The sequence below is a fragment of the Pyrus communis genome, chromosome 14 (genome assembly GCF_963583255.1).
Source record: "Pyrus communis chromosome 14, drPyrComm1.1, whole genome shotgun sequence".
In the NCBI taxonomy this organism is placed as follows: Eukaryota; Viridiplantae; Streptophyta; class Magnoliopsida; order Rosales; family Rosaceae; genus Pyrus; species Pyrus communis.
The window spans coordinates 16,097,074-16,117,855 of record NC_084816.1 but is presented as its reverse complement, the minus strand read 5'-3'; the positions used below and the strand labels follow the sequence as shown (position 1 = coordinate 16,117,855).

The window sequence follows — 20,782 nt, the reverse complement described above, 5'->3', positions numbered from 1 at the left end:
CTTCCTGATATGTTGACTGAAATAACTTTGTGTTCCCATGATAGGCATTCTTGAGCTGGAAGTGTAAATTTTTTAAACGGATTTGGTTGGCTATAGAAACTGAATGCTTTACTACCAAATATGGGAAGAATAATTGGAATTGCAATTTTGGTACTACTGGTCTCATTGCATTGACAAATCCAGGTATGGCATTTCAACTTTAGAATATAATCATATTGTCATATCTGTCACTATGAGAAAATAATGTAGTCTTTGCAGATTGAAAACAACAATAAGAAAATGGATCCAAAAATATAGAGAACAAAAAGAACTAAAAATTCACTCCTCCACAGTCCTTCAAATACTTAGTCTTGATTTTGGTGAGTGTGATTGCGGCATCTTTCATGTTAATCCTCTCTCCCGGCATTGCTGCAGAGCAAGCTAAAGCTAATCTCATAACGGATGACAAGCAATCCCTCCTGCTCATGAAATCACCATCTTCTTCCGCCCCAAGTACACCGACATCCACAACTTCACCTATTGCAGCACCTGGAAATAATGAATCTGCAATCCATTGCTTTAAATCCATTTCCCCAACAAACATCTCGTCTGTTGGCTTCCTTTTTGTGAATGTCTCCATGAGTACGATACCAAAACTATATACATCCCCTCTTGTCGAAATGCTTCCTTCCATCCCAAACTCTGCAAAATTTGTATGTGAATTTAGTTATATATGATAAAAAGAAAATTATAACTCCTAATAAGACCAACATATACAAAATTGAGAAAATACATCACCTGGTGCCATATATCCAACTGTGGCTAGGGTCATGGTTTCTGTCATCGAATCTCCCCTGCCGATGAGTCTTGCAATGCCAAAATCAGCAACATGTGCAACCATATCATCATCTAGTAGTATATTGCTTGGTTTCACATCACAATGAACGATAGGTATCGAGTAACCATGATGAAGATATTCTAGCGCCAATGCAACATCTTTCATTATGTCTAACCTCTGCAGGATAGTCATGGAGCGGTTTGGAGAATACAACCACTTTTCGAGGCTTCCATTAGGCATCAATTGAAGTATCAGGGCTTTGAAATCAAGTTCATCGCAGCAACTTATGATTTTAATAAGATTCCGGTGACGGATATTGCTTAGCACTTCACATTCCTTATCAAAACTCTTGAATGCCCCTTCTAGCTGTAAATTGAAAACCTTGACGGCGATATCTATCCCGTCTAAAAGTGTTCCTCTGTATACTAAGCCAAAACCCCCCTTGCCTAGTAAGTTACTCTCATGAAATCCATTTGTTGCCTTTACAAGTTCTAGGCGCGAAACTCTTCTCCAAAGAAGCTGATGTAGCGAGACAGTTTCTCTAACAACTTCGACATTCCTTTTCTTGCATAGTATCAGAATCAATGCAGCGACCGCTAGGAGTATCACTGATATGACCCCTGAGATGATATATTTAGCTTTCCTCCAATTTGGCTTAACTTTTGTTCTATTTTTGCACAGTGGAACATGGAGTCGGGAAGCACCGCAGAGTGCATTGTTTGATACAAATGAATCAGCAGAGAAGTTTCCGAAAGGCCCGCCGGTTGGAATTTCTCCTTGGAGTTTGTTGAAAGACAAATTCAAATGCTTGAGATACAAGAGTGCTTCCAATGACTTTGGGATCACTCCGGTTAGATTGTTTTTGGACAAATCCAAGAATTCTAGGCTTAGCAAGGTTTTAAATGAAGTGGGAATAGGGCCTTTTAAATAATTGTTTGCCAAGGACAAATTAATCATATTTTGAAGACCACCAATGCTACCGGGAATGTTTCCAGAGAAATGGTTCTTTGATAAATCCATATCCACCACATCTCTCAACTTTCCAATATCTTCTGAGAGTGGTCCATCTAGAGAATTGGATGACAAGTTTAGGTGCAAAATATGGTTGAGTTCCCACAAGGAAGATGGTATTTTAGAATTTAACAAATTGGACCCTAATGATAGACTTCTTAGAGCTACTACCATAGTACCCAAGCAGGAAGGAATAGAGCCAGAGAGCCGATTACCATCCAAACGTAACTCAGCTAGGTTGTTTAGTTGACAGAGTTCATAAGGGATATGTCCTTGCAGTTCGTTATCATTCAAGTACAAACCTTGGAGATTTTTTAGCCTTTGTATTGAACTTGGAATTGCTCCACTCAACTGATTGTTTTCCAAGTGTAGTGCTATCAAGCTGCTCCAATTGCTAATATCAACTGGAATGTTACCCCTAATGTTGGAAAAGCTTAAATCAACATATAGGAGTGATGTAGACAGATTCCTGCGAAAAGCTGGAATCGTGGTGTTTAGTGGATTATCTCCCAAGTGTAATCCTTTCAAATTTCCAAGATTAAACAAGCAAGAGAGGGTGCTTGCTGCTTCTGGAGTAGAAGCATCAATCGTCAAATTATTCAACAACAAGTTAAGGTACTCGAGGTTTTTCAAGGAACAGAGTGTGATAGGAAGAAACCCAGTAAATGAGTTTTCGCTCATTTCTAAATCCCGGAGCTTGGAAGCATTGGAGAGGTTAGGGAGTAGTCCGGCCACGAGGTTATTTCTGGCTACACCTAGTAATTCTAGGTTTGGAACGTTAAGACCTATGTTTGCTGGGAGGCCACCTGAGAGCTGATTAATAAAAAGCCCTATTTCTCTTATCATGGAGTTATTGAAGAGTTTGGATGGGATGACGCCACTGAGATTATTAGCATGCAGTGCCAAAATCTCTAACTGTGGAAGATCACAAATCTCATCCGGTATTGTACCTATCACAATTTCAGCACATTGCATTAACTTTGTAACTTCAATTTAACTAAAAACAAAAAATGAAATGATTGTAAAATGCCCCCAAATTTATTACCTTCTAAATTATTGTTGTCTAGAAAAATATTGCTTAAGTAGGTCAAATTGCCAAGACTTTTGGGTATGCTTCCACAGAAATTGTTAGACTCAAATGTGATATCACGAAGCTCTTTGCATTGCCACAGTTTGGAGGGAATAAGACCGTTAAACTGGTTTTGACCCAAATTAAATCGTCGAATACTCGAAAGATGCTCACATATATTGTCCGAAAGACTGCCACTCATGTTGTTTCCGTATAGAGTCAAAGTAGTCAAAGAAGATATGTTGAGGACAGGCACAAAAGCAGAGCCTTTTAGGGCATTTTCCTGCACAAACAACTCCTCCAGCTGACCTAAATTGCTTATCTCGTTCGGAAGTTCTATAAAATCAATCGGTGTATATTGTTAAAATCATGTATGCATATATAGGAGCAGCTTCTTAGTGGGAATCTTGTTGTACTGTAGTAAAAGTGGGATACATTCTAAGGACCATGTATTCACTATATAGGACCTCTTTTTTGCTCTAGAATACAAGGGTCTTACATGGTAAATATATGATCCTACGATAGTCCTCTCATCTCATTTTTTGTTGAAGTTGAACAAGATCCCAGCTAAGAATATATATATATATATATATATATATATATATATATATATATGTGTGTATATATATATATGTAACAAAACCTAAGTCATACAGTATACCTTCGAAATTGTTGTCATCAAGATGTATGCCCTTCACCATTGTTAAGTTGCCTATTTCTCTGGGTATGCTACCTGTTAAATATGTGCATGCATTCCAACAAAAAAGAAGGAAAAAAAAAAAAGAGATGATTGTTATACATCTTATATATAGATGTTAAAATGAAACAAAGACGTTAAAATGTAATCATGAAGCAAGCAACATTAATTTATATTCCCAAGTGGTTGGTAATGGTGGTACGTACGTACCTGATAGTTGGTTCTTGCTCAGACTAATTCTTTCGAGTGCAGATAAGTTGAAGATAGCAACGGGTATGAAACCAGAGAAGCCATTACCGGCCAATCTGAAGGTTTGAAGTTTAGGGAAGGACCCAAACCACGAAGGAATTGTTCCCATAAAGTTGTTGTTTCCAAAGTCAATCGTCTTCAACCGGCGCAAACGAGACAATTCTTGGGGTAGGGGACCATGGAAACTATTATTCTTAAGGCCCAATGATAGGAGCATATTCATGCGACTTAAATGGCTTGTTCTCGTGCATTTACGTTATGTTTCTTTAGTTATTTTAGTACTTTAAGCTATTTTCGTGTGTTTGTAGGTCCAAAGGGCTAAAGGAGCAAAAAGATGCATTTTGGAGACTTTTGGAGCACTTTTGGACTAAGGATGGATAGCTTATGCTTGGAGCCAAAGTGTTGGACGAAATTGAAGACCTAATTGAAGACCAAAGTGTTGGAACCTTGTTCCCTTTAGTTTTAGGACATTTAAACCTTTCCTAATCCCATTCATCAACACATGCATCCACATGCATTCACCCTTTAAACCATTAAATCCACATGCTTTCCTATTCAATTAAATCAGCCACATGCATTCATCATCATAACCTAGCTGTCATTCCACTTCATTGCACATGCATCTTCAAATAAATCAGCCATTCCACATGCATATTCAACCTAGCTGTCATTGCACATGCATTCACTCTTTAATTCACATGCATTTACTCTTTAATTCACATGCAAAACATCCCATTCCATCTCCCATCAGATTTCCATCATATTCACATGCATTCCATCCTTTAAAACATTGCACATGCACTCCCTTTAATTAATTAAGCCACATGCACTCCCATCCATTTCATCATTGCAGCCAACACATGCTTTCACATGCATTTTCAGATTGTTCCCTTGCACATGCAGCCACATATTCATTGCACATGCAATTCCAACCCACATGCATCCTTTAATCATTCAAACATGCAGCCACATTCCCTCCTAGCTGTCATGTTCCCCCCATTTCACCTATAAATAAGCATCCATTGCATACACATTTCATTCATACACTCTTCCATATTCCAGAAATTCGTCAAAACCTCTCCACACCCTCATTGCAGCCACCAAAACACTTTTCTCCTCCATTGCAGCCACTCCAACCACTCCCCAAACCATTCACACCATCAAACTATCCTTAGACCTTGTGCTACAACGAAGAGGAAGAGAAGAGTGCCTAAACATTCATACAATTCAAGTTTGAGTTGTTGGAATGTTTAGGTGTTTCTTTGATTTCAATGTTTAATTTCAATACTCTTTGTTTTGTACGTATGAGGAATGGAAGAGAAGAGTGCCTAAACGTTCATACAATTCAAGTTTGAGTTGTTGGAATGTTTAGGTGTTTCTTTGATTCCAATGTTTAAATTCAACTAAACCCCCCTTGGCTAGGGGGGAATTCGAAATATATGTTTATGCTTGCATTTTGATTTGATTACTTCTAATTGCGTTTCATAAGTTGTGGATTCAATTTGTTTAACCGTTTGATTGATAACTTATTTATGTATGTTTATTGAGAATGCGCGCTTAATTTTCATGCATGAATATGACGCTAGAATATAAGTGAGTTTCACCTAATAGTTACGAACTTATATTCACAAGTAGTGGAGGTTGCTTATAAACAATCGCGTTAAACAAATTCTTGGCATAAGTTTCATGCAATCATAGTAACGAATGCCTCGTCAACACTTATAATTTTCATAGAGCGTAATGATTCTTGCTTGTACCTCTTCTATGCATTCATGTTGAGGACTTGTGGGGAATGTTTTGAATTGTCGCATGCATCATCCAATTCAATAACGTTAGGAAGATTTGAAGGTTAATTAGTGCATCACGGTTAACTTGGGGTGTTGAGTATCATAGTTTATTGAAATGCAATTGGAAATCATTTTATTATGCAAGTGTAACATGTGTGGAGATGAACCCCTTAGCTATTCTATCATCCATTCATTCCATTTTATCATTTTCATATTTACATTCTGTTTTAATTAGAATTTGTTCATTTATTTTAATTTCATCCAAAACTCAATCCCCCTTTACTTTATTGTCCAATTTAGTTAGAAAGTATCTTAGTTTATGTTTCTAAGTGTTTTGATTCAATTTATTACACAAATTCGTCCAAATTCACCAAAGTGCTCAAAACTGCCCAGAAAGTGATTTTAAGGCAGTTTTGAGTGTTTTGGGTGATGTTTGAGTCTTTTGGTTTGTTTTAGTGTTTTAAAGTTTAGTTTTGCATTCTTTGAGTCTAGTATAGTGTTTTATATTGTTATTTTACGTTTGAATCAAGCCATAATCCTAAATTCGTCCAACATTGGGGTTAAGGTCAGAAACTGCCTAGTTAGTGTTTTTAGGCAGTTTTGAGTCTTTTGAACTTGTTTTGAGTCCTTTGAGTCTTTGTGAACGTTTTTAACTTTGTTTTTATGTTTTTGAGTCAAATCCAAGTGATTAACAATCCCTCCTAATCCCCGGTCCAGAACGATCCCTACTTATACTTATACTACAATTGACAAAAAGAGGGTTTAATTTGTGTGCGTATAAATCACGCATCAAATTTTGGCGCCGTTGCCGGGGATTAGAAAATTTGCTAATCCCTTGGATTGTTTGTTTCTGTATTGTCTTTTAGATTTAGTTTTTATTTGTGTTTTGTTTGTTAAGAACAACATGGCACTTGATAACGCTTCTCTTTTGTCACAGCTCATGGAAAGGTCCCAAATGCAAAGAGTTGATATATCTAATCTTCAATCAAGGAATAACGTGTTTTCCAATACTTACAATTCGGATTGGAGTGATCATTCAAACTCTATGTGGTGGGAACCTCAAAATGCTCAACAAGGAGGATATTGGGAGCCACCACAACCTCATATTCAATATGCCCAACCAAACTCAAGTTCGTCAATAGATTATAATCAAAAGCTTAATGAATTAATTTGTTTGGTGCAGGGCTCACAAAATCAAGACAATAAGGCTCAACAAGAAGGATATTGGCAGCCATATGAGGAGTTCTATTCAACGCCTATGCAGCCACCACAAAGGTTGGACCACTTGGATAAGCAAATTGGGCAGATCGCGAAGTTCGTAGGACAGTTTCGAGACCAAGGCAAACTCCCTAGTTCAACCATTGCAAATCAGAAGGGTGAATTTGAAAACACCAATGCTATCATGTTGAGAAGTGACAAGGAGGTTGGAACGGACCCTCAACCATCAAAATCAAATCACAAGGAAGAGGAATACACCCAACCCACGGAAAGGGTGGAAACACCTTTACCGGAGGCACCTATTGCTCCTATGCCATCTAATACAGGTATGGTTGTTCCAAATTTCATTATTTTTAACCCCGTTCCAACAAGTATCCCTATTCCTTGCAGATTCATGACTTCCAAGGAAGAAGAAGGTGAAAAAGACATCTTGGAAGCCCTTTCAAAGGTGACAAGTAGGGAATGTCATGAATTCATCAAAGAGGACGTTCTTGAAACCACAAAATCCAAAGAAGTTAAATTTGATGACATTGGACAAGTCATAACCATCACTTGCAATCTGGCCAAGTCCAATATCCCTGAAACTTTCAAAGGAGTGGTGTTTGTCATTGAGTTCTTGTCGGACAAAACAAGTAAGTTTTTTTCAAATTCCTTTACATTTTATACTAACTTGCTGTTTTTTATGAATCAGGCACCTACACTAGAATTCAAACCATTGCCGGTTCACTTCAAGTATCACCTTCCATTCAAGGACCAATTCCATGCCATTTGATTTTATTTATGTTAATAAAAAATAAAAAAAATAAAAAAAAATAAAAAAAAAAAAAAAAAAGAGATAGAAAGATACTAAACATGGAGAAAGGTGGAGCTTCACAAAGGTTGTTTGCGTGAAGCCCCACTACGAGGCGCAGAAGCGGAAGGCATAGAAGCGGGAGGCATAGAAGCGGGAGGCATCGGAGCGGAAGCCATCGGAGCGGGAGGCATCGGAGCTAGAGCATTCCAGGCCTCAATACTTGGCCAAGCGCTGGATGACCCAAGAAAAAGGTGCCTCTGGAGATAAGACGCAAGCCTTTGACGGTCACTGTGAATTCGACCCTCAGATTCTTGCAGCTCATCAAGCTTCCTCTTCATCCCCGACGAATAGTTATTTGCAAGCACATGCAAACTTCTATTCTCGTACTTAAGCTGCTGGATCTCTTGCTTAAGTCTTTCCACCTCTGCCATCAACGATTCCACTTGGCGGGACCGAGCAAGCAGGCGTTGGCCCATGTTGGACACAGAACTCGCACACTGAACACTAAGTGCGAGGGACTCTTGAACGGCCAACTCATCGGACCGTCCTGACAGCAGCCTATTATCTTTTGGAGTGAGGAGGTTTTTAGCTACTATTGTAGCTGTTGTGGCGTCCTGCATCACAGAGTCTTCACCTGAAAGAGGACCGTTAGAAGATAAAAAAGAAGGGCGCCATACATTACCTTGACGGGGCGCAACCGGATCGCTGCTGAGACTCAAATCTAAGCTAAGGTTCGATGAGTTTGCCATTTTTTTCAAAAGTGTTCAAAGAGAAGGGGTGGATGGAGTTAAAATTTCACAAAGGGCCGGAGTCGAGTTTCAGGAATGGGAAATCTTCAGAGTGTGTGTGTTGGGGTGATTGATAGCTCTATAAAAAGCCAAGACGACGCGTCCACCGATTCAAAGAGCCGGATTTTCCGGCGTAATTTAGGCGACGCTCCCTCGGCTTTTCAGAAAACGCGTTCAACTTTGTCAAAAGATTTCTGACAAAGCTGAAAACACGTGGAGGCCATCATCGCATCTACACATCTTTAGCCGACAAGCGCAAAGTTTGGCGACGCTTTCTCTGCTTTTCAGAAGACGCGTGCAGCTTTGTCAAAAGGAGCCGCATCTGCACTACCACGTGTCGTTCAGAAAGCGAAGGGGCGTCGTTCAGAAATCGAAGGGGCGCCTGCTCAAAGATCGAAGAGGCGCCACTATTTCAAAGAGCCGGATTTGCGGGATCAAAACGTTTGTCGACAAGGGTAAAAAGTACCACCACTTGATATTATCTCTATATATGTCGACCTTCGTCTTTTATGGCAGGGCAAACCTGAAGAAAATGCCCAACTCTCCCTCACCTCTGAGGGCGCACTCCCAGCAAAGCCTTTCAAAATACTCAATTCTTTCTTCTTCCCCAAAGATGATACCAGATGCCTGGAGTACATATGACCCAGGAGGAAACGGCGGATTGAAGCATGTGCTGATTCATTCACCGCTTCTTCAAAGCAAAGGTATCTCATATCATCAAGGTCAAAAGCAAAAGTATCTCATATCATGCTCTTTCCCTGTCTTTTTCTTTGTCCTTGTTCTTACTTGCATGGCAAAGTAAAAGAAGCAATCAGCCGGCACTTGGAGTCAGTCTTCCGATCTGGAGCCAACTGCCTGGAATCTATTCCTGATTGCTTACCTAGCGTTGTTCTCGAGTAGTCATCTTCAACGGTTGTTACACTTCCAGAGAAGGGACCACTCCTGCAAAGATTGAACAAAGAAACAGATAACAGGAGGAAGCTCAGACCTTCGGGGGAAACCAAAAGAACCATCCTGCTGCCCAGTTCAAGAAGTAGCACAAAGGAAAATCAACGATGGGCAGAAACCAGTTCAAGAGTAAGCCTGTGGAATCACAAAGATCAAAGCCTCAATGCAATCACCAAGGAGAAGAGGGAATTTACACTCCATAACCAGATTTGCGTCCCTAAACTCTTCTCTTTGTTAATTACATTATGCCATGTTTAATATGTTTAGTTGCTTTTTGTGTGTTTACTTATGTTTTGTGTGAATCTATGCTTAAAACATTGAGGACAATGTTTGATTTAAGTGTGGGGGGGGTAACTAAAGTGTTTTGATGCAAATTCGTGGGATTTTATGACCCATAACTTCAAATGTTGTTCCTTGCTGTTTTAAGGTGTTTTTAAGTTGTTTTAGAGTGTTTTAGTATGTTTTGTTTTATAACTCCGAAAATCACATAAAAATTTGAAAAACATGTTTCGAAAAGCCTGTAAAGAGTGTTTTGAGTCGTTTTTGTGTGTTTGTGTCTTAGGGTACCTTCCAACACAATGATAAGGATTTGGTTTGTAATTGCATGACTGTTAAAGAGAGTTATAAACATGGATGAAAGTTTGATTTACTCTTGGTATATGCTTGGTTATGGTTATAATGTATGACTTCACATGCAATCATAAAAGAAAAATTCGTTTTTGTAACATGCTTGAAGGAAGAAACTCATAATAACGCTACATCCCTGTGAGACTCGAGCCATTACTTTCTTTGGAGAGTTATTTTCTGTGATTCTTTGTTTTCTAAAGTTGTTGCATGATCTCATTATCCTTGCTTGGTTGCTACTTAGAATGCAATTGTATCATGATAGAACTAAATGCTAGAACTTATATCCGTTTCATTCAAAGCATGACATTGAATTGCATAACATATATCAAGATGAAGTTGTGTAGTTGCCACCATAGCCAAATAGCCTTACTTCCCATATTTCGTATATGTTGTAAGTTTTAACCCCGTTGAGCCTTGTTTAGCCCATGTTCTTTGTTAACCCATATCATCCTCACCTAGCCTAGATTAGGACCATCCGTACCCTTGTTCTTGAAGCATAGTAAGCATGACGGATAATGAATTCCTTTTGATTAATATGTTGCAGAAAATAAGTGTGGGGGAAGGGATTTTTGTGTGTATGTATGTGCCTAAGTCTTAAAGGAGGCACGGGAAAAAGAAAAAAAAAATGTGAGAAAAAGAAGAAGAAAAGAAAGAAAAAGAGTGAAAATAAGTGAGAATGGACTCACAAGTGTGATTGTTGAAGAAAGGGCCCAAAAAGTTGAATATGGCCCTAAGTTTTGTGACTTCCCCTTGGGTGTTCAAAGTTGACTTCTGTGTTCTAAAGGGAATTCTAAGTACCTAATTCAATACTTTGCTCACTATTGCTTTAAGAATGTTTGCTTATCCTTCACCTTTCATTGTTAGCCAATAGCCTAGCCTCGTTACAACCCTTTGACTTCTATCTTGATTGTTATGTGTTTCAATTTGTGGAGTTTGAACTTGGTATAAGCTTATGGTGTCACTGGTTCTCGCTTCTAAGTAGTAGCATTCCATTCATGAGATCATACCTAAACATGCTTATTAACTCCAGAAATTGCTCTCTTTATGATACATATATGTGAGTGTTCGTTTTCATGTTTACATCAATCTTCTCACATATAACTAGTGTAGGGTGTGAAGTTAGAAAATCTGTGTGAAAAACGAGAGTACATCTAGTAAGGAATTGAGGGAATTCTCTAAGGCATGTTACTACATTCAAAACATGGTTTTAAATGCTTAATTGTGAACTAGTATGTGGTGACTATGATTAAAAATGTACTTAAGTGTAAAGATGGCTAAAATCTGTGGGAATAATGATTTTTAACTTGTCATGTGCATTGGAAATCCCTGAGACGATTGTTGGAAGGTATAGGTTGTGTTTTGTTCGTTTTGTTTTGTTTTTGGTTTCTTTTGTTTTGTTTTGCTCGAGGACTAGCAAAAGATAAGTGTGGGGGTATTTGATAGGAGCATATTCATGCGACTTAAATGGCTTGTTCTCGTGCATTTACGTTATGTTTCTTTAGTTATTTTAGTACTTTAAGCTATTTTCGTGTGTTTGTAGGTCCAAAGGGCTAAAGGAGCAAAAAGATGAAAATTTGATGCGTGATTTATACGCACACAAATTAAACCCTCTTTTTGTCAATTGTAGTATAAGTATAAGTAGGGATCGTTCTGGACCGGGGATTAGGAGGGATTGTTAATCACTTGGATTTGACTCAAAAACATAAAAACAAAGTTAAAAACGTTCACAAAGACTCAAAGGACTCAAAACAAGTTCAAAAGACTCAAAACTGCCTAAAAACACTAACTAGGCAGTTTCTGACCTTAACCCCAATGTTGGACGAATTTAGGATTATGGCTTGATTCAAACGTAAAATAACAATATAAAACACTATACTAGACTCAAAGAATGCAAAACTAAACTTTAAAACACTAAAACAAACCAAAAGACTCAAACATCACCCAAAACACTCAAAACTGCCTTAAAATCACTTTCTGGGCAGTTTTGAGCACTTTGGTGAATTTGGACGAATTTGTGTAATAAATTGAATCAAAACACTTAGAAACATAAACTAAGATACTTTCTAACTAAATTGGACAATAAAGTAAAGGGGGATTGAGTTTTGGATGAAATTAAAATAAATGAACAAATTCTAATTAAAACAGAATGTAAATATGAAAATGATAAAATGGAATGAATGGATGATAGAATAGCTAAGGGGTTCATCTCCACACATGTTACACTTGCATAATAAAATGATTTCCAATTGCATTTCAATAAACTATGATACTCAACACCCCAAGTTAACCGTGATGCACTAATTAACCTTCAAATCTTCCTAACGTTATTGAATTGGATGATGCATGCGACAATTCAAAACATTCCCCACAAGTCCTCAACATGAATGCATAGAAGAGGTACAAGCAAGAATCATTACGCTCTATGAAAATTATAAGTGTTGACGAGGCATTCGTTACTATGATTGCATGAAACTTATGCCAAGAATTTGTTTAACGCGATTGTTTATAAGCAACCTCCACTACTTGTGAATATAAGTTCGTAACTATTAGGTGAAACTCACTTATATTCTAGCGTCATATTCATGCATGAAAATTAAGCGCGCATTCTCAATAAACATACATAAATAAGTTATCAATCAAACGGTTAAACAAATTGAATCCACAACTTATGAAACGCAATTAGAAGTAATCAAATCAAAATGCAAGCATAAACATATATTTCGAATTCCCCCCTAGCCAAGGGGGGTTTAGTTGAATTTAAACATTGGAATCAAAGAAACACCTAAACATTCCAACAACTCAAACTTGAATTGTATGAACGTTTAGGCACTCTTCTCTTCCATTCCTCATACGTACAAAACAAAGAGTATTGAAATTAAACATTGAAATCAAAGAAACACCTAAACATTCCAACAACTCAAACTTGAATTGTATGAATGTTTAGGCACTCTTCTCTTCCTCTTCGTTGTAGCACAAGGTCTAAGGATAGTTTGATGGTGTGAATGGTTTGGGGAGTGGTTGGAGTGGCTGCAATGGAGGAGAAAAGTGTTTTGGTGGCTGCAATGAGGGTGTGGAGAGGTTTTGACGAATTTCTGGAATATGGAAGAGTGTATGAATGAAATGTGTATGCAATGGATGCTTATTTATAGGTGAAATGGGGGGAACATGACAGCTAGGAGGGAATGTGGCTGCATGTTTGAATGATTAAAGGATGCATGTGGGTTGGAATTGCATGTGCAATGAATATGTGGCTGCATGTGCAAGGGAACAATCTGAAAATGCATGTGAAAGCATGTGTTGGCTGCAATGATGAAATGGATGGGAGTGCATGTGGCTTAATTAATTAAAGGGAGTGCATGTGCAATGTTTTAAAGGATGGAATGCATGTGAATATGATGGAAATCTGATGGGAGATGGAATGGGATGTTTTGCATGTGAATTAAAGAGTAAATGCATGTGAATTAAAGAGTGAATGCATGTGCAATGACAGCTAGGTTGAATATGCATGTGGAATGGCTGATTTATTTGAAGATGCATGTGCAATGAAGTGGAATGACAGCTAGGTTATGATGATGAATGCATGTGGCTGATTTAATTGAATAGGAAAGCATGTGGATTTAATGGTTTAAAGGGTGAATGCATGTGGATGCATGTGTTGATGAATGGGATTAGGAAAGGTTTAAATGTCCTAAAACTAAAGGGAACAAGGTTCCAACACTTTGGTCTTCAATTAGGTCTTCAATTTCGTCCAACACTTTGGCTCCAAGCATAAGCTATCCATCCTTAGTCCAAAAGTGCTCCAAAAGTCTCCAAAATGCATCTTTTTGCTCCTTTAGCCCTTTGGACCTACAAACACACGAAAATAGCTTAAAGTACTAAAATAACTAAAGAAACATAACGTAAATGCACGAGAACAAGCCATTTAAGTCGCATGAATATGCTCCTATCACCCAACTCAACGAGAAATGAGAGGTTGCCTACATGCGGAGGAATAACCCCGACAAGACCCATGTACGAGAGATTTAAGGCCGTGACTCTCTGGTGGCGAGCACCGCAGGTAACGCCAACCCAGTTGCAAATGTCGGAATTGGAGGCAGAGGACCAGTTGGCGGTCAAGATGTTTAGAGGGTCACTAGTGATGTGAGCTTCGAGAGCAAGAAGCGCAGACTGATCTGTGCTGAAATTGATATGAGTCATTGCTAATGCACCTGCAGTAAAGTAATTAGCCATAATCATCATATAGATACAACACAAGCAGTGTATCATGGACAACATTCTCGACAGTAGGAAACGACTTCTCTCCATACACAGTATATAAATACTCTCCTTGATTGTATTAGTTTTCGTCTTTCGGTTTTAATTCAATGGAAAACTTGAACTCATTATATTCACATAAATAGGGAAACAAGTTGGTGTTACCAAGACTTGTGCACGACTTATACTTGCCCGGCTTCTACGCCGGGACTTGCATTGCCCGGCTTCTACGTCGAAGTGAGGAGACTTAGACTTCGAACGAAGACTTGTGATCTGGATTTTTTACATATCAAACACACCATTTATTTTTTGTTGATAGCTTAGCTATAAGGGTAAGGTGAGATCAAAATCAAATTTAAGGAACGTAGGTAAAAGTAAGTCTTCACTTTTTGCTGATAGCTTAGCTAGGTGAGGAGGAATGGTGACCGCAGTGAGACCGATGTAAGTGAGATTCAAGGGCAACTTGGAAGTGAGACTAGAAGGTTGCAACTTGGAAGTGAGCAATCAATGCTAAGGATGCCATCTTCTTTCGCCTTTACTTTTACTTTCGGTGAAACATCATGATGACCAAACATCATCATTGAAATTTAACAATATTGGTAATTTTTGCTGCACAGCTGGAGATGCCCAAATGTGGAATTGTAGTCTTCAGTTCACACTCGATCAAAACAAACAATATAGAATTGTGATCTCTACAATCCACTTAAAAAAGTATGTTAAAATTTCTTGTTTTTTTGATAATTAAGGATCCATTTGATAATTATTTCATTGTAATTTTTATTTTTCGACTCTTATTTTTTTTGAAAATTTGTTTTGTAACTACTTTTAATTTTTTTTTAAATGAAAATTGAAAAATAAAGGCTAAACATTGAAAATTCAAGAAAGTAGTTATCAAAGAAATTTTCAATTTTCAATTTTAATAAAAAGTAAAAAAAATATTGAAAATGAAATGGATATCAAATGGCCTGTAATTAAATGGTTACTGAAATTAAATGTCTAAAATCAATGTGAGTCTTCCGTCGTAATATTTTTCCATTTCAGTCAAACCCAGCACGAACAACGAACCAGAAAGCTACAAGCTTGAAGCTTGAATCCCAATTTATTCATTTACTTCTTCTTCTTTTTTCTTTTTTCTTTTTAAGTTTTTAATTATATAAAATTAAAAATTGTTTTCTATTATTTAAATACTTAAGGCCATGACTCTGTGGTGGCGAGCACCACAGATAACGCCAACCATGTTGCAAATGTTGGAATTGGAGGCAGACGACCAATTGGCCGGTCAAGATGTCACTAGTGATGTGAGCTTTGAGAGCAAGAAGCGTAAACTGATCCGTGCTGAAATTAGTATGAGCAAGATGTCACTAATGCACCTGCGCTTAAGTAATTAGCCATAATCGTCATATTGATACCACACAAGTAGTGTATCATCGACAACATTCTCGACAGTAGGAAACGACTTCTCTCCATACATAGTATATATATATGCTTTCCTTAATTGTAGTAGCTTTCGTCTTTTGGTTTTAATTTGATAGAAAACTTGAACTCATTACATTCAAATAAATAGGGAAACAAGTTGGTCTTACCAAGACTTGTGCACGACTTAGACTTGCCCGGCTTCTACGTCGAAGTGAGGAGACTTAGACTAGTCAAACAAAGACTTGTAATTTGGAATTTTTACATATAAAACACACCATTCATTTTTTGGTGCTTGCTTAGCGTTAGGGGCAAAATGAGATCAAAATCAAATTTAAGGAGGTGCAGTTAAAAATAAGCCTTCATTTTTTATAGCTTAAGCTAGGTGACGAAGAATGGTGATTGCAGTGAGACCAATGTAAGTGAGATTCAAGGGCATGACTAGAAGGTGGCGTACACCGTAAGTAACACCAACCCAGTTACAACTTGGAAGTGAGCAATCAGCGGTGAGGATGTCATCTTCATCCACCTTTACTTTTGGTGAAACATCATCATGACCAAACATCATCATTGAAATTTAACAATATTAGTAATTTGTGCTGCACAGCCGGAGATGCCCAAATGTGGAATTGTAGTCTTCAGTTCACACTCGATCAAAACAAACAACATAGAATTGTGATCTCTACAATGCATTTAAAAAGTTTATTAAAATTTCTTATTCCTTTGGTAATTAAAGAGTCGTTTGATAATTTTTTTTTTTTTCGGCTTTCATTTTTTATTGAAAACTTGTTTTCTAACTACTTTTAGTTTCCATAAAAAATGAAAACTAAAAACTAGAGGCTAAATTTTGAAAACTCAAGAAAGTAGTTACCAAAGAAGTTTACAATTTTCAATTTTTATAAATGAAAACTAAAAATAAAATGGTTAGCAAACGGCCTGTAAATTAGTATAAATATGGTAATCACTAGTACTACGTTCTAATAACATTCTTTTCTACTAGTAGGCAAGAGGCTTTAAGTTCGACTCCCTTGATAACAAATTTGATACCTAATTATTTTGCCAACCAACACACAAGTTCGAGCCAGATTCTCATGTTCTGAAACATAGCTCAGGATCAACCTGGACATTGTTTTCCCGCATGAGGCTCTTGTTCCCAACCAAATCAGTAATTGTTTTTCACTAGTACCAAAACAAACAGTTTTTCGACGTCCTTGGGAGGAAAAGTAAGTAGGAACAAGTATAATGAAGCACCTAAACACACCAGCAAAAACAACATGAAAATAAAATGCAAGAAAACCAGATTCTAAATTAAAAAATAAATTTGTTTCCAAGGATAAGGTGGTCTTACCTTATAAGCCTTTTCGAATACATTTCCACCCTTGATAAGAACACTTGCGGAGCACCCTTCCCTGTTGCAACCATTACTGCTGTAGGAGTTGCTAGTCCCAAGGCACAAGGGCAAGCAACCGCTGACGCTGAGGTGCCGAACTGTAATGCCAGCTCAAATTGATATAAGAAAGAAAAACATAATCGATTATGCAATTGAAAAATTGTCATAGTACGCTGTGTACTTTGCCTCCAGCTACCATTTACCCAATTTGTCAGGCAACAAAATTCAACTTTAAAACAAAATATGATTTTTGAGAAAGAAAAAACTCTAAAGTTATTGGACAAAATGCTCAAAAGCGGAAAACTAAGCAAAAGAATAGGAAAGAAGCCGAAGATAGGAAATGAAATGACGAGAAACCTTAAATGACGATAAGAAGAAAAGCAACCCCTAGAATATAGTCTGCTGATCTTTTAAATCAAGAATGGCATTTTCATTAAGAAAAAGATCGCCTGCTGACAGTCAGATGCAGCTAACTGCATTGAATACTTGTCCATATCCAATTTTCAGTTTTAGTTTGCTTTTGGTAAAAGTATGACGGGAAAAAAGCACATAAAACTTCACCCGCTAAAAAAAAAGCACTCATTAATTTATCTTATGGGAAGCAGTAATGCGATATAGAAAGCTTGATGATTAAACAAAAAAACTCACTGTTGGAATAAACAGCTTTGACTCTGGTCAGCTAGTTTCTGAATAAGTGCTCAGGCAAGCTGTGGAGCTTCAAGTTCAACTATTTGGGACAGTGCAGTCTCCGAACCAACATACGATGTGCTGGTTAGTAAATTAGGGACAATTATGGAGTATAATTGGAAAATTAAACTATGGACAATTAAGAAACTGCCAAGTTCCTTATCATGCAATACATGGCTTGATCATTGTAGGAATGGTACAGTGGTAGGTTGCTCCATCATGCAGATGATATTCTTGCAAAGGCAGCTAACAGTCTGAAGAAATATCATGAAAATAAGCAAACATCTATTCTATTGGCGGCTAAAATTGGTGGAATATATCGGTGGTACCAGACGATAGAATAGCCTGCTGAGCTTACAGCTGGATACTGCAACAGTTGCTCTTAGAGATGGTTATGATCCCGTTGTTTCAATTTTGTCTCGTCGTGGAGCTGCTTTGCACGTTTCGTAAGATTCGAGTTTTAAGGTTCTGACTGGAATTTTGTTCATTGTCCAAACTGATAATTAGGGTTTCTTAGACATTCGCTTGATTTCAAATGTATCTATTCTACCAAGTTCACATACTAAATATCTTATTGCAGCTGCTTAGAAATGATGGATGGTGATAACCTGGCATCCTATCTTGGCAGCCTAAAAAGAATACTCCAACAAGTACGGGGCCTCTTGATAAATAATGCTTCCTTAGCTTGTTGCTTTGTTGGAACTTATTTTGAACTTACTTAGATATTTTTTGTATAATTTCAAACCCACCAACAGCCCCACAAAGCCGCCGCCTCCGCAACCCTCTCCTGCTTCTTCTCCGACCACTTCTCCTGCAACTCATCCGGCATCCCCTCTGAGCCCTCCGACTCAGTCGCCGCCTTCGCCTTCTCCCAATACCTCTCCGCCAACTTCCCTGCCGACGCCAACTCCTTCGGCGGCGACCCCACCCACCGTCTCTCCGGCGTCCCCTCCCACATCGGTTTCTCCAGCGATGAGGCTGTCCAAGAGTGTGTCTCCACCGGCTCAATCACCGTTGCCTCTCCGGCCAAAACTCCAGTGAGCGCTCCTAAGAAAAGTCCAATCGGTGCTTCACCAGTTGCAGAGGGTCCTGATATTGCAGCGACCCCATCGTTACCAGTTGGCATTCCTTCGAGTTCTGCAACGCCGGCAGGATCCCCGGGAATGTTCCCATCAAGCGATAGCCCACCGATTCCGGCGCCGGCAAGTCTGTCACCGGATAGTGCTGCCCACGGTCCATCAAGCGATGAATCGTCTGCTTCGGGTTTGATTGCGGGTCGGGTTGTTTTGAGCGGGCTGTCTATCTGGGTTGCTTTGGCTCTCTAAATCAATCCACTTCATTTCCCCTTCTCAAGAAAAGATATACATAATTCTTTATTAATTAGGACTTAATTCTTTTTTTATCTTTTTTGCCCTGTACCGATTACTAATTAATTGGTGTACTTTCCATCATTTTCTATTGAATGGATAAATATTCGTTTATTATCAGAATTTATTTACTTCTTAATTTGTTAGGAAGACTAATGAAAATAGTTTGAAAATTTTGAGTTTTAATGATAAGGATAAAATAAAGGGTAAAGTGAATAGTACCAAGATTGACTTTTTAGTGTAAAAATGTGGTTTTTTGTTAAAATGAACAGTATCGGGAGCTTTTTGTTAAAGTTCCCGAATTTGTTTTGATTTATTATTATTATTATTATTATTATTTTTTGTCGAAAAGATAGAAATTTATTATAGCCGAATGACAAGGTTTGCATCAGCTGTAAGAATACTATAAAAAATCCGGGCCATCTCATCCTAAAGAAACTCGCCACCATGCTTGGTAGCAAACAAAGCCACCACATGAGCAGCAAGGTAACCTTCTTGGGAGAACGAACCCAAACTTAAAAAAATCAAAATGCATAGCTAAAGAATCAATATCAAACATCACCCCTTCTAATATTGCATCCCGTTCCATTTGTCTATTAATCATACGAATCAACAATATTTTGTTTGCTTTGCTTAAGTTCTAGGATGGAATAAATAAATCTAAAGAAAATCAATACATAGTAAGAAATTGAGGGTATAAAAAACATTTTCCTACTTTTCTTGGTGCTTTGTAGATGCCTTACAGTTACTACGACTAGGGCTCTGACCTATTTAGCCTGACTTCTTTGATGCAATTATATCTCAAGTTAATCATGTATTTTATGTGAAAAAAGTAATACGCCGACAAACTACAGTGCGTAATTGAATTTGAGGAAGAGCTTGGTGTGGTGGTCAAAATTTTGGAATGGTTTTCGGTATTCAAGGCCAAATGGTGAATTAGATGGTCCATATCCATATGGATTTTCAGAACAAAAACAATTGAAAAAAGCAGACACAAAAGCAGATTCCTCCCCACGAATTTGGCAATTTCATCCTCCTCCTCCTGCAGCTCCTTGCATTTGCATTTCTCCACAAAACCCACTACTGAGTCTCAGTTTCACTTAAGTGTTCCTTTAGTTGCATTTACAAGTTTTCATGGTCTCCGATGTATTTCCGTAAAGCTTAACACATTGGTGAATGCAAGATTAATTAGTTGTCGTTGTGAGTTGAATGTGGTGATAAATTGTATGAATAATGGGTGAACTTAACAATACATGTATGCATAGAGACGATTTTCATGTCAAACCGAATGTTTAGGAACAGGTGATTGACCAAGTATATATAGAAGTAATTAGTGTTTGTAGAAAGTGTAAGTTGTACCAAGAAATCAATTTGGAATATCAAAGAGTTCGTTCAACTAAGTCGTTGAATCAATTCGGGTTCATGTCAAGGAGCTCAACAATGGAGACTATTTATTTCTTACGAAGGTCGATGGAACGAGACAGCGATATAAAAAAAGATTTGCGCCTGGTCTTTATAAATTTGGAAAAAGCATATGATAGGATCTCAAGAAAAATTATTTGGAGGATTCTAGAGAGGAAAGTAGTATGAGTAGCATGTATCCAAACAATAATAAATATGTGTTCTAGAGCAAGGACTGCAGTAAGAAGTCATGAAGATTACTTTCC

General features: G+C 37.9%; 1 protein-coding gene across 1 annotated transcript; it reads right to left on the bottom strand.

Annotated features, from left to right (window-relative positions):
- Nucleotides 1-310: 310 nt before the first annotated feature.
- Nucleotides 311-14,345, bottom strand: LOC137714444 (probable LRR receptor-like serine/threonine-protein kinase At3g47570). The gene is made up of 6 exons (XM_068453662.1): nt 13,960-14,345; nt 3,805-4,049; nt 3,559-3,630; nt 2,874-3,233; nt 778-2,778; nt 311-681 (listed from the first exon to the last, which is right to left on the bottom strand). The coding sequence occupies exons 1-6, from the start codon at nt 14,307-14,309 to the stop codon at nt 311-313; spliced, it is 3,399 nt and encodes a 1,132-aa protein (XP_068309763.1). The 5' UTR covers nt 14,310-14,345.
- Between the last annotated feature and the right edge of the window lie 6,437 nt (nt 14,346-20,782).